At 48.5% G+C, this 13,925-nt stretch overlaps 1 protein-coding gene across 1 annotated transcript in view; it reads left to right on the top strand.

The window, feature by feature from the left end:
* The window catches only part of LOC124472800 (coiled-coil domain-containing protein 178), a 46,583-nt gene extending 33,198 nt beyond the window's left edge, over positions 1-13,385 (top strand). The window contains exons 7-20 of the mRNA XM_047027859.1: positions 22-242; positions 488-630; positions 714-867; positions 1,181-1,276; positions 1,405-1,541; positions 1,850-2,033; positions 2,122-2,184; positions 2,305-2,466; positions 2,785-2,898; positions 3,392-3,537; positions 3,785-3,944; positions 7,034-7,183; positions 9,742-9,876; positions 12,535-13,385. Coding sequence (XP_046883815.1) covers positions 22-242; positions 488-630; positions 714-867; positions 1,181-1,276; positions 1,405-1,541; positions 1,850-2,033; positions 2,122-2,184; positions 2,305-2,466; positions 2,785-2,898; positions 3,392-3,537; positions 3,785-3,944; positions 7,034-7,183; positions 9,742-9,876; positions 12,535-12,684 — 2,015 coding nt within the window. The 3' untranslated portion in view covers positions 12,685-13,385. The remainder of the gene's footprint in view (positions 1-21; positions 243-487; positions 631-713; positions 868-1,180; positions 1,277-1,404; positions 1,542-1,849; positions 2,034-2,121; positions 2,185-2,304; positions 2,467-2,784; positions 2,899-3,391; positions 3,538-3,784; positions 3,945-7,033; positions 7,184-9,741; positions 9,877-12,534) is intronic.
* The last annotated feature ends 540 nt before the right edge of the window (positions 13,386-13,925 follow it).

Here is a 13,925-nt window from a genome sequence, read left to right as displayed (position 1 = left end):
TTGAGCATCACTTCCTTCCAGAGCACGAGGCTTGCACGCGAGACATTTGTGAGCTGCAGTGGCACCTGAGGTTTGGAAGAGACAGACTGACCCACGTGAAAGACAAGCTGAGCCACACGCAGGTGTTAAACCAGCGGCTGCTGGACGACATTGACTTCATTAAGAAACACGGCCCGCTCGTGAAGGAGAAGCTGGAGTTTGAGAGGAACATCATGAATCAAATCAATACTGCCCAACAACAGGTAAGGTCTATATCTAAACTTCTAAAGGTTTTCTGTGCTTTCATGATCATACTGTAGACGGTGTACTCTAGAACGACCTTTTTAAACTTTACTTTCTATTCTGGACAAACTCTCACTCGTCAAATGTTCATTGTCACATGCAGACATGACATGTTCCTTATGCATTGTTCCACCAGTGGGAAAACATTCCACTAAAAGTAGTTACAAATGCCAAAATATCAGTCAAACAATCTGCCTCTGTGTAGGCCTATGAGTCATACACACATCAATTCAAAGAGCTGAGGAGCACTGAGGAGCAGCTGAGAAGGGAACAAGAGGCGGCGCAGAAGCACAGGGAGGAGATGGCCTGTGTTCTCAAGGACATCCAGAGCCAGCTGCACCAACGCCTGTGAGTACTCCGCCGCCCGCGAGCTAGATACGAGCTAACCCGCTACTCGGGCACTCACAACTGCTGCTGTTGACCCGCTCCAGGAAGGATCTGGAACAGTTGCAGGCCCACTGGGAGGGGCACCGCAGTAAAGTGGAGGAGATGGAGGAGAAGGTGGCGTTCACCGTGAAGCTCTCTGTCGCCTTGTCCCTACGAATACCCCTGCTCCAACAGCAGGAGACAGACAGTGCCGATCTGGTGAGGACTAGCATACTGCATGCCGCCCAAAACACTGTCTTGCGTAATTGTTTGCAAGAAGTACACCATGCACTACTCTAGGTCTCGCTGGTTGTTTCTGGCAACTGTGTTAAGTCCTGCTTACAACAATCCTTGGCCAGGTTTCCCAGATTCGTTAAGAATCTCTTAACACTAAGATCTTCTTAAGAACATTCTAAGAGCGTTCTAGAGCGCCCTTAGAACGTTCTTGAGACGCTCTTAGCGTTAAGAGCTTCTTAACGAATCTGGGAAACCCGGCCCTTATTGCTTATATTGTACACATTTCACATAACAGGTTTTGGAACTGAAAATCATCATTGGCGAGGAAGTCGGGAAAATAGACGAAATCAAGGAGCAGATTGCAGAGCTGCTGAAAGATATCCAAGACACTGTGAGTAATGATGAACTCTGTGTTGCGCGAGCATGCACTGGCCCGCACTGCACAAACCAGCATCTCAAACCTTCCGGATGTCTGTTGAACTTCATGAACCTCATTGTAACTCCACGGGACCGCTCCAGAGACTCGCCGGTGAGGCAGAGATCTCTCTCCTGGAGGAGGTGTTCCGGAAGAAACGCCAGGGCCTCCTGGTTCTCCTCGACCAGAACGCAGAGTTCGACATGGAGATTCAGGACTACACCAAGAAGATCGAAGAGAGGTTCTCCACATCCTCCACGACATGGCCACACACACATTAAAACCCATAATACACACATGCACTTGTCCAATAACATTTAGGCCAACAAATAAAAACCTATACTGTAGTAGCTGTATTATAGCTACATAGAAACGTGTGTGTGTGTGTGCGCGCGTGTGCTTGTCTCTGTGCGTATGTGTGCATGCCTTAACTTGTATGTGAATGTCGGTGTGCGTGTGCCCGTCCTCATGTGTGCACGCTCGTCTGTGCGCCCGCTTGTGTGTGTGTGCGTGTGCCTGTGCTTGCGTGTCTGCGTGCGCGCGTGCCAGCAAGCAGGCCGTCAAGCGGCTGCACAAGGAAAGGAAGCGCTTCCTGGAGAAGATCAGCCTGAACGAGGAGCAGCGAGACGAGGCCAAGGAGGAGCTGAACCTGACGGCCGGCGTGCACGACGACACCAAGACCAGGCTGGAAACCCAGGAGCAGCTCACCTTCAGGGAGGAGCAGAGGACCAGGGTCAGCCCCAGCGCCACACTCAGGGGCCTGGCCGTAGCGGGAAGGAAGGAAGGGCCGCTGGCTAACCCATGTGTTTTCCTATTCACAGAAGGCCATCGAAGAGCTGAAGAAACAGCTGATGGGCGAGATGAACGCCCTCGCCGTTCTGAAGGTGAGTCGGATATCTCCAAGTCGGAGGCTCGTCTCGGGGTTACCACCCTTGGCCGTTCCTCGGGTGGGGCCGGGGAGCGCGACTAGATGGCGTGATCTGTGGACGTCATTCTGCTTTCAGAGTCAACTCTCAGCGGTGAAAGCGCAATTGCAACAGGAGCAGTCCACCACGGAGGTAGCCAAGCAAGAGTTTAAGAAGGAGTTTGAAGAAGCTTTGTCTGCTACTGGACGCCTGGAGGTAGAAATGGAGGACCTGAGAAAGATCCACGAGGAGAAGTCCCAGGTAGAGGAGCTGACGTCACAGTTCTGTCACGTGACGTGACAGAACTGTGTAGAGACCTGACCTCGTGACAGAGCTGTGTAGAGGTCTGACGTCACGTGACAGAGCTGTGTAGAGACCTGACCTCGTGACAGAGCTGTGTAGAGATCTGACGTCACGTGACAGAGCTGTGTAGAGGTCTGACGTCACGTGACAGAACTGTGTAGAGATCGGAAAGATCCGTACAACATTCCATTGCACTACAACCAGAATCAGTATGTTAGTAACACCAACGCAAAGTTTTGTTCATGTGCATTGATTTTGAACCTGTGTGTCTTTCAGACAATTTCTAATTTGATGGAAAAACGGAATGGGATTCGATCTGAACACAAAAGAACATCAGACAAAATGGAAGCTGAGAGAAACCTGAAACTAGACCACTTGAGAAATGTCAAGGTACAACATGGGGAGCTATGCACAATGTGCTACAGTTAAAGTCGGCGTATACTTAATGTTAAAGGCAGAGTAGATACGTTTTGCGAACCTAGCAATTTTAGCTTGAGTTTGAAAGGATTCAAACCATAATATCCCACCCCCTCCCTTCAAAGCCACTCCCCCGAAACATGTGAGCGCGCTACCTGACTACTGATGGGAGGTAGGTAGATAGACAGACAAATAGTCCAATCATTGCATTTGGCCCAAATGCCGTCCAATCAGTAGTGCCATTCCGACCATAATGATTGGTCGTGTTTATTACAGTCCTGAGATGCCCACAGATATCGGATCAATTAAATTTTACTGTCAAACCTTTAGATTTATCAGGGCGTGAAGTTTATTAAAGCAAATAATGTCAAAAAGTGCTTCTCAACAACATGACCTACCCTGCCTTTAAAAGCCCTGCGATGTGCATCGTGTATAAAGCCTACAGCCTCTTCTTATTTTTCAACAGAAACAGCACAGGGCACTTAGAGAGAAATACGACCGCGCTCTGAGCAGGATAAACGAGCTCAGCGAAAAATCCAAAGAGTACAGAGCAGCAAACGATCAGATGGACCAAACGGCTGCAACCATGCCTGCTGTCATTGACGAGCTACAGTAAGAAGCCTTCACCAGAGTCAGACTAGGACCTGTGAAACAACAGCACTGTGCCACGACCACACCGTGACGCCAGAGGGTTTGGAGGCCTGCATATATGACTCACTCTGGGCTTGGAGCGTGGAAGGATCATTGTCACCATTTCTTGAAGACGTCAAATTTGGATGCTAGATTTTGAATGCTGGGGTGGGTCGTGCCGCTCCGATGCGACTCGTGTGATGGTCGTGTGTGTGTGGTTCTTCTCCAGGTCGGTCCAGGAGGCTGTGGAATTCAAAATGCAAACGGCCACGTTGGTCATGAGCACGCTGCAGGCCGACACAGAGGCCTGCCAGCGGCGAACGCACGCCTCAGAGCAGGCCCACAATGCACTGCTCACCATCAGACAGCAGAAAATGAGGGACACCAAGGTAAGGGGATCGTTCCAGCTGAATGCCTCTCCTAATAATCCCAATCAAAACGTGGAAAGACAGTACGTGTGTCACGAAGAACAATGGCTCCATACTTGGTAGCTATATACGTCCCTGCAGACGTGCGTTAAGTTAAATGATTCACCCATATTCTTCCGTAAGACTTGATAACACGCTTTTGACGTTTTGACAGTTCCCTTGACTGGTGCTTTAACTTGACGGCCATATCGGCTCCATTGTCTGTTCACAATGCTCTTCCTGCCAGCGTACGTTGCAACTCCCTTCACTTTCCCTGTTTTCTTAAAATGACAAAAAGTAGCAAGATTAGATGCAAAAAAAACGACTTTTTCGACAACATCGCCGGGAGTGTTCCAACCCCTGGAAATCTAAAGCGTATGCTCTCCACATACGCAAGTCTTGAACAGCTCTTAGCTCATTGTGTGTACTTGTTTGTGGATTAGTGTCAGTAGAATTGCTTGTCACAATCCTTATCTTACAACGCGGCTAGACAAAAGATCCCTGAGCAATTAAAATTACATGCCTTGGTCGATGTAGTTTCTATCTCGTTTCAATAAATGACTAACTAGCTGTTGAGGACTCACACCTCACACTCAGTGATGGACAGTGAAGCTTCAAGATGACTGTACGCAGGCTACATGTCCACCCTTACCCACTGCCCTATGTGCTGATTTCAGCTCAAAGCTGTTGTTAACATCCAGTAACTGAAAACAATACATTTCTTCTTTTTTTTCATCCATATCAAAAGGATGGGGGGGTTGGATGTTTGAACATGATAGGTTATTCCGATGCTCTGTTTTAATAGAAAAGCCCTAGTTGTTGTAAGGTTTTTATCTGCAGGATTAGAAGCCCCAGCCGGAGTCTCTTGGCTGATGGGAGTTTCACATGGCTTATCTAATGTGAAATCGCCATGTGGTATATAGTTTCATTAAACGGTGATCAAGAATGCATTAGTTCAAAACAAGAAAAGGCAATGGAGCTTAAGCCGCCATGCATCCGGGTGCAGCAACTTTAAAGAAGTTGTTGGCGTGAGACAATTTAAGAATTGGAAGTCTTCCTCATAGACGCGACTCCCATTAGCCAGATAAAAGTCAGCCATGCAATAAGAGGTTTAGCCTTTTCACTTGACAAAATAAAATGGAAACAACAATACACCCACCACACCAAATGAACAGATCAGGGTTAGAGCGGGCTGGGTTCTCAGGAAATTGGCTACTTTGATCATTGAGTTCAATACAAAACACACATAATGTTCGCATTAGCATAGCATAATAAGCACACTAAGCGTTCGGGGAAGCAGCGTGCGTGACGCGGAACAGCGTGTACGCGGTAATGGGTGGACACATTCGGATAGAAGATTACGCAGGAGAAAGATGCTGACTTCCAATGATCAGTGCGAGGCGCTGGAGGTCACCACGACGACGGATGTTGACTTGAGATGTTAGGTGTCAGGTGGAGCTCATTAGTATTACTAACGGCTTGAAAGGTCTATTCCTGTGTGCGTGTGTGTGTGTACGAGTCTACCCACAGTGGTTCCCAACCCGGGTCCTCAGGACCCCCTGTCCTGCATGTTTTAGATGTTTCCCTGTTCCAACACACCTGATTCAAATGAATGGGTCGTTAACAGGCTTCTGCAGAGCTAGATAACGACCCATTCATTTGAATCAGGTGTGTTGGAGCAGGGAAACATCTAAAACTTGCAGGACAGGGGGTCCCGATGACCCGGGTTGGGAACCAATGCACTAGGCTACACTACATGGAGTCACTAGCATGTCTATGCATAGGCCTACTTGTGGCCTCAGTCATGCACTTATCCACAAGCAAGTGTTCCTGTTTGCTCCCGTGGTCAGGACCTACAAACATTCCGATATATTCCGAAGCAGAGATGAGATGTGGTCATCTCCAGCTCCAACCCAAATGTCTTTCGAGATCCGCGGTGCGCTCATTCGTTCATTTGATCGGGCCTGACGTTCGCCGAGGACAAAGTAAACAGCCAAACTGCCTACACCATCAGTTTCTCCTGGGCAATGAAGTGGAATCTGTTCCATTTACACTTCACAACAGCTTCAGATGGGCTTTGTCAGTGCTGCATGGAGTAATTAAACCTGAAATCAATAGCAGGCATTTGTCATGTTTACAGCCCCTCTTTCTGCTGGGTTAAACTCATCACTTTAGTGCTGTCCTGTTTTACTGCAGAGACACACTTCATTATGTCTGCAGGTACAGTCGAGATATTCGCCGGCCGACGCCGTCCAAGTAGCGTCGAGATGAAAACAGTGCGGGCAAGGGAGACAGTCACTTACTGTTATTTATTCACTCGGTTTCCGGATAGGGTGTCCAGCTTCCACGGTTCCCAGTGTCCTAGTTTGTAACACGCACACGTATTCCAACTCATCATGGGCACCCGCACGCTGCTCCCTGCAGATCACCTTGATCATGCTTCAGAAAAGAGGACTTGTAAATGGGACATAGCTAGACCTGATATGGGAGCAGTTCTACTGTTCCTGGTGGAAGCCTGTAGCACCTTAGGATCTTATGAATGGGGAGTTTGGGTGCTCAGTGCAGAACTTGTAAGATCTCTGAGAAATGCCAGCCCAACTATTTGGAGGCTTGGAATATTGACGTGAAAATCAAACCTGCTTCCATGATGAAAGGTAACAAGGGTTTTGATGGAAACTGAAAGATGTGTCACTTAAAAACACAAATCAATTGAAGCATTACAAAAAACATTCTACAAGCACGCTTTCCCCCCCCTAAGGTGAACCATCTGTCTGTCTGAAACTCGTCTACCGAGCTAACAGTCTCACAGCAGAATCCACGCAGTGACATTGACCCATACCTTTGACCACACTCTATCTGATGTACCGTACAGCATCTCTGCCAACTCAGCGTTTACGCTGGCTGGGTAGATCAACCGAACACACCAACATCCGCATCACATCCTCCAACATCAACCGTCACTGAACACTCGACTCTGCATAGCTACCCGTGAAGCCCGCCATGCCACACCATGCTCAGAGCACCATAACAACGTCCTATGATAACCCCCCTTTTTTTCCGGGCGCTCCCAGGACGCCTTAAAGACGGCGCTGAAGGAGAACGCGGTGCTGGGCGCCGAGTACAGAGAGCTGCAGAGCGTCCTGATGGTGGAGAAGCAGGAGGCCGTGTGCGTGTTCGACAAGAAGAACCGGGCACAGGGATCTTTTCACGACCACAAACAGGTGAACACTTGTCCAGATATGACGCAGTAACCACGTCCACTGTGTTATGACTGAACTGGGTTTCCCTCTCAAACATTGCAGGCTGAACTTTACGGTCGTCAGTGCGACTGTGAGTAAGGACCAACTTTAAGAGACTTTAACTTTGGATCTGGGGGATGTTTTGGTTGTGGGAATATGCATAAAGTCTGGACGACTTAGGGCGTCAACACAGGGCACACAAGACAAGGACAGAACTCAAATCAATGCAGCATTATGGCCACACTTAACACTGAACTTGCTATTAGTGTTTACCAGGTGTTGGAAGGGCTCTTGGCACGGGCAGTGACTTTAGTAGAGTTTTGGTTGGGCACCCAATGAGGAGGTTACTGCAGCAATCTAATAATTAGGAGATAACTGGCGTGTAGGAGGATGATGGATGTGATGTGATACGATGTTGATGTAGACTGGCCACACGGGAGTGGAGGGTTGAGCTGCATGCAAATACATGAAGACAAAGTTCACCAGTTTCAACTGGTCTTCAGTCTCAGGGTGCTCTGAGGGAATGATGTTGCTGCTTTAGTTTGGTGATAGAGTACGTTCTGGGAGAGCAAAGTGTAAAATTCCTAACAAGTCTAGGGAAGCTAGAAGAAACAACAGGAACCCTGACCCAAAGCGTTTGAATACTTTGTTCTTTTTCGACAGTTTAACTTTGCTGTTCTGGGGAATAGCGGATGACAACCATTTCCAAAACCTTAATAACCATGTTGCCGCTGCAGTAAGCAATAAACATTAGTTGTTCCAAAAAATGACTAATAGGGCCTACCTTTGCTCGAGCAAATTCTTCATCTAACTGCATGAATGTTATCAAGTGAGAAATGCATGCAAAAATAAAATCCTGTGGACAGGATTTGCCACGGTCATGATCAAAGCCTGATTTTCTTTTACAGCCCCCGCCATTTTTTGTTTGTTTCAGCCCCAGACATGTTTAACAGCCACTTTCTATCGTTCCCGCTCTCTATCCAAATTCATATCAATTACTTCCCCACAATTAACATTATCTCTCAGGAGTCTACACGCCTAACAGTGATTCATCTCATCAGCTTGTGTGCCTTTCTGGATGTAGTCGAGACATTTCACGAGAAGTTTCAGTCAGTTTCCTGGTGTCTTTGTGTTTACAGTGCAAGTCCTCCGTTGTCATTCTCTGCTTTCAACGTCACAAGCTTTTTAACCGTAATTGCTAGCTGAGTTAACTTTGGGGGAAAGGCAGATGAGAGACGGGCTGCCAACATCATCCCACGTTGCAGGATCATAGCCTGCTGTTGTCTGACAGCCCAGAGTGTGGTAGTGTGGGTAGGAATGATGACAAGCATCACACTCCATTCATGTCAGAGAGACTACTTCCGCATGGTTGGTCATACAGCCGAGAGAGCCAATGGAAACCCAGTACTCAGGTGACCTGGAAGCGTCTAATACTTCCCTCACCTTGGAAGGAGGCTTACAAAGGTCTGCTGCATTATCAACGTGCTGTACCTTGGTATGCTGCCCCCCCCCGCCCCCCCAGCAACAATCCCAAGCTATTGAAGGGCAGTTTTGCCCCCTCTTCTCTCCAGGTTCATCCAGTTGTTCGTGGTTCACCTCAGCGTCCTGTTGTCTCCTCTTGTAAGCATTGTTTTGTTTCTGTGGAAGCCCCAAGCTCTCAGGTTTTAACAGGGTGCGCCAGCATTCCTGTTATTGTCTTTCATTCTGCAGTTGATGGCTGAGCTAATTCGCTTTCGTTCTTTTATGCACCAGAGAGCACATTGCCAAGCAATGATAAGCTTTGTAGGAAGAGTGGAGAAATGGCTAGGGAGAGAAAAAAAAAAAAATACACCAAAAAAAAAAAGGCAATGGCATCTATCAGGATTGAAACCCCTTTGCTTAAAACTGTGTTCAAATAATAAAGCGAGCAGCATGTCTTTCCAAGAGACTAGGAATAATTTGTGGTTTCGGTGGGGGGTTCATGACTCTGTGTGTATGTGTAAAATATGTCTTGAGGGGATTGGTATAAAGTTAAACTGGGTGAAGTAGAAATATTTTACTCATCAGCTTTGCAGTCACAGAGTTTGCCTCGGCTAGAACAAAACTGCTGAAGCATTTAGAGAAAATTAACCCCCCATTCTGGCAGCCAGATGTGACTGGATACTGATGAGTGCACACGAGTGGGCAGAGAAACCAAGAGACTGTGAAATTCCTGTCAGGCCCGTGTACTGCAGGATGGGCTATTGACTGCTTTCTCTATTCCCCTCCATCATTCTTCTTGAACACTGCCATTAATTTCCTCTCTTGCCTTACCAATCCTTTTTCTCTGCCTTCTCTCTCTCTGGCTCTCTGTCTCTCTCTCTCTGTCTCTCTTTTTCTCTCTTTTTCTCTCTCTCTCTCTCTCTCTCTCTCTCTCTCTCTCTCTCTCTCTCTCTCTCTCTCTCTCTCTCTCTCTCTCTCTCTCTCTCTCTCTCTCTGTCTCTCTCTCTCTCTCTCTCTCTCTCTCTCTCTCTCTCTCTCTCTCTCTCTCTCTCTCTCTGGCTCTGGCTCTCTCTCCTCAGCTCTCTTTGTTGCAGAATAGGATGCACATAGCTGTGGTGAAATCCTTCAGACAGCGTAGCCTGCACAGCCAGGCTGAACTGGCTCACTTCCAGGTCCTCTCTAACAAGAACAACCACAAAATAAAAAGTGTCCAGGTACGTGTCACATGACTACCACTATGGGAACGCACAGACCAACACGACACACACTATACGTTCCAGCTCTAATGCACAATCCTTCATTTGCATTCCCATGTCAAGCTTGATAGGTAGTTTGAGCATTGCATTGTTATTTTGAAAACTATAGTAGGTATTACAGTGACTTTTGGGAATGGCAGGTGTGTCCAGAGCTGTAATGTGGTCTGGCTGGTGCAGTGCCCCAGGTCAGGAAACCCAGGTAGAGCAGAATGAAACTAGGCACAGTGGAACAAGCAGCAGGATCACCTGCAGCCAGCCACAGTTAAGCCTGCCAGCAATGTCTGTACATGCAGGAGTCACAGGGATGGGGGGGGCCTTGATTGATGTTGTACACAGTGGGGCGCCTATGCGGTGACCCAGCGTCCGAGGCTGACCTCCGCCGCCACCCCTCCCCCATCCCGGTTACTCCGTACAGCTCTCTCTCCCATAGGACAGCTCTCTCTCCCATAGGACAGCTCTCTCTCCCATAGGACAGCGCTCTCTCCCATAGGACAGCGCTCTCTCCCATAGGACAGCTCTCTCTCCCATAGGACAGCTCTCTCTCCCATAGGACAGCGCTCTCTCCCATAGGACAGCGCTCTCTCCCATAGGACAGGTCACCTCTGCCTCTCTGTGCTTTCAGAGTCAGGCCCTGTGTGGGGAGCGGGCCCGGGGCAAACACAGCAGACATCCCCAGTACAACCACCCTATTGTGGGTAGAATTACCTCCCCAACCCCCCTCTCCTCCTCCAACCCACCCCACCCCCCACCACCACCCAGAAAAAAGTAACACAAAAAAAGGTGCATATTCTGCAAGGTTGCATGAAGAGGAGTGAAGACCTTCAATTACAGGATAATGGCTGCCTAATCTGTGCCGAGACGTGAGAAGAGGTCAGAGCGGACAGGGGAGGAGAGTGATGGATCTCTACCAAACGTCCTGTCCTGTGTCACCGATCAAGAAGCAGGTGGCGTTCATCCGTAGAAATGCACTTTTCCCCTCTTTTCCCAGCATCTCTCTCTCTCTCTCTCTCTCTCTCTCGTACAGAGGGGTACAGTCGTTTTTGCCTTGCATGTCTGTCTGACTGACAGCCGCGCTTGTCAGGTGTTCCCTACCTGCACCACCATTACCTCCCAGATCCAGACTTGTAAACCCTTCTCTCCCCGAACACTGATCGATTTGAATGGAACGTACATGATTTCAGGAACCTCTCTCAGTGGCTTATACCACATGAAGAGATCTCCCCACCAATTACAATCCTTCCATATCTGACGTGGACTTTCTGACAGGTCTCCTCCATACAGTCCAGACAGCAGCCATGTCTCCCAGCCCAGCCCAAGGAGGCCCAGGCAGACGGCAGCTCTAGGCTGGGAGGCAGGGAGGGAGGTGGGGAGGTGGGGGGGGCACGGATGGGGGAGGAGCTATCAGGGAGCTGCAGAGTGTGAAGGACAAAGGAGCTGGTGTATCGAAGCGCAGCGCGCCGTCACCCGTCACAGCCCAGCGCAGGGGCCCTCAGAGCGGGCAGCACTCACTTTAACACAGACTCCTCCACAGCAGTGTGCCGTGTTCCCGGTATCCACCGACAACATGGCCACCCTCCCAGTGCTGGACTAACTAAGCATTGTATGCTTAGAGGAAATCGGCCACAGCCTGTCCCCTTAACTGAACACCGTTTTTTGGCGCCAAAAGAAACGAATAACATGGATATGAAACGTCCAGCAGACCTCCAGCCGGAGAGTAGTGTCCGTATGTCTGTGTGTGTGTGTGTGTGTGTGGGGGAGATATCCTAATCCATCGTGTCCACTTAACCTCACGAGCCCAAAACATAAGCCAGGTTGAGTTCAGCACTTCCACCACCAAGGCACGCGCGCACCAGAGCCAAATGTTACCTTCTTTTTTTTTGTACCAGAAAGTAGCTTCAAGGGGTTGGAGGAGGGAGGGAGAAGGGAATCCTATGGGGTGTTGGGGGGGTGGGGGGGGGAGGGGGGGAGAGGGAGTGTGAGAGGGGTGCTGTCATCCTGTTACACTGCTGCCAGAACTGGCAGTTCCGTTTTTTTTTGTGCGTGTGTGTGTTCTGCCAGTTTACACCAGGGATGGTATAATTGACAATGGCTAACAGCATAGAGCAGTGCACAGCCTTGTTGAATGGCCGGTAATGATTGGAGCAGACGCCCACTGCCCTGGCCCCCGGGGACCGTAATCCAAGATCCTGTTTCTGATATAATTGTTAGTCAGAGAATTTCTGCATGGCTAGGCCGGTTCAGATTCCCAAGCTGGTTGACAGTGCCAGGCAGTTTAGAAAAACTGGATGCTGAGGTTTTTAAAACAGAGAGCCACTGAACCCACACATGGTTCACCAGGAGCCTCCTGGTCCTCCTCCACACAATAAGAGCAGGAGGGTAAGTTACTCCGACAGTAGGCGGCAGGGCTGGGGGACAGCGTCTGTGGGGAGGGGGGTGGGGGACACAGACAGAGAGCTAGCCAGGGGGGTGGGGGACTCACAGACAGAGAGCTAGCCTCCTCGGTATCCTTGTTGTGGCTCCACAGCAGCGACGCCTCTCCCAGCTCCACCACGTCACTCTGTGTTCTTAATTAGCCCCGCCATTCATTGATTCCATTTGCTCCCCTTATTCAAACAGGAGGAGTTGTCAAATGCTATTCGCCGCATCTCCGCGTTTCTGCGCTCGCTGACAGACGACTCGACTCCCTCCGACGATGGCGCCGAGGACAAACAAGCCGGTGCCGTTGGATTGAACAAGAAGATGCCTACAGTTCAGATAGCAGTGTAATTGGACATTCACCTGTGCCAGACAACTTACTTACCCCAGCACGCTCCACTATCCCTCCCCATCTCACTTGCAGCAGATCCATAACAATGAAACAGGTGACTTTCATGCTGCTGTCAGGACTGATCTAATTTTAGCTGGGTGAATGATTGCAATTGGCTTTGCCTCATCAGATAATTAATCTATGTCACCATTAATTGGAAAAGAGAATAATTACAGGCAGTGTTGACAGAAATTCTACGCTTCTCCAGATCCCAGGATCTAATTAGGACTAGTGGAACCCCATGACCTTAACTAGCACTTAGTACACCTCCAGTACCACCACCCTGACCATACCCACCAGTGAGACACTTCCACTCTCTTGAAGGCCTCTGCTTTTTTTTGCTTTTTTGTTGTGTCATTTTTCTTCTGCGCCCCCCTGAAAGCTGTCTCCCTCAATCACTTTTCAATATTCAATCTTAATTTTGTGGAAGTTTAGCATTTTCAATGAGCTGGAGATGAATGATTAATGAATAAATTTAAATGCTTCATTTTGTCCATGGATCATTAGTTAAGTCCTTTGTGGGAAGGACCTGAGAAAGGAGGGAAAATTATTGAGACATTAGCCTGAAGCAATCCAGGGGTAAATAGTGTGCACAAAAGGATGTTGTGTGAGCACTATCCACTGGCTTTCCAAAGAACCCTCAGGAAACACTGCTTTCAATTTGGCATCTCACCTTACCAGTACACCTAGTATTGAGAGATAATTGATTTTCATTTTGTCAAGCATCTTCAAACTTGTTCATGCTAATGGCATTGCACATTAATACCAAACACAGAAGTTCGGAAGCAAATGTTAGCATAAACTAAATGACTTTGAAATATCTTGGGGTAATTGCAAATAGGTTATAGAAAGGTACCACGGTAAATGTAAAGTGTTTTGAATTAATCCACCCAGTTGACACTGGTTGATTATGTAACGTAATTATAGCTGTTAGCCCCCGGCCCTCAGTGCCTGTCTGTGTGGGAGATGCTGTGCATTTGTTGATGACCCCAGGACCTCCCCAGGGGGACAGAGGGGGGCAGTGTGGAACAACACCTTAAGTAGACTCCTGTCACTCCAATGACTATTCAAAGCACACCATCTTAGTTCAAGACAATGTTGCCCCTGTGAGTGTGTGTGTGTGTAGACCCACTATATTGAAAGGTGAATTCTTCCACTTACCACCAAATGGTAAGATGTTTTTCAGAGCAGGAGACAGGAG

This window comes from Hypomesus transpacificus, chromosome 10 (assembly GCF_021917145.1).
Source record: "Hypomesus transpacificus isolate Combined female chromosome 10, fHypTra1, whole genome shotgun sequence".
Taxonomy (NCBI): domain Eukaryota; kingdom Metazoa; phylum Chordata; class Actinopteri; order Osmeriformes; family Osmeridae; genus Hypomesus; species Hypomesus transpacificus.
This window is presented reverse-complemented; position numbering and strand designations above follow the sequence as displayed.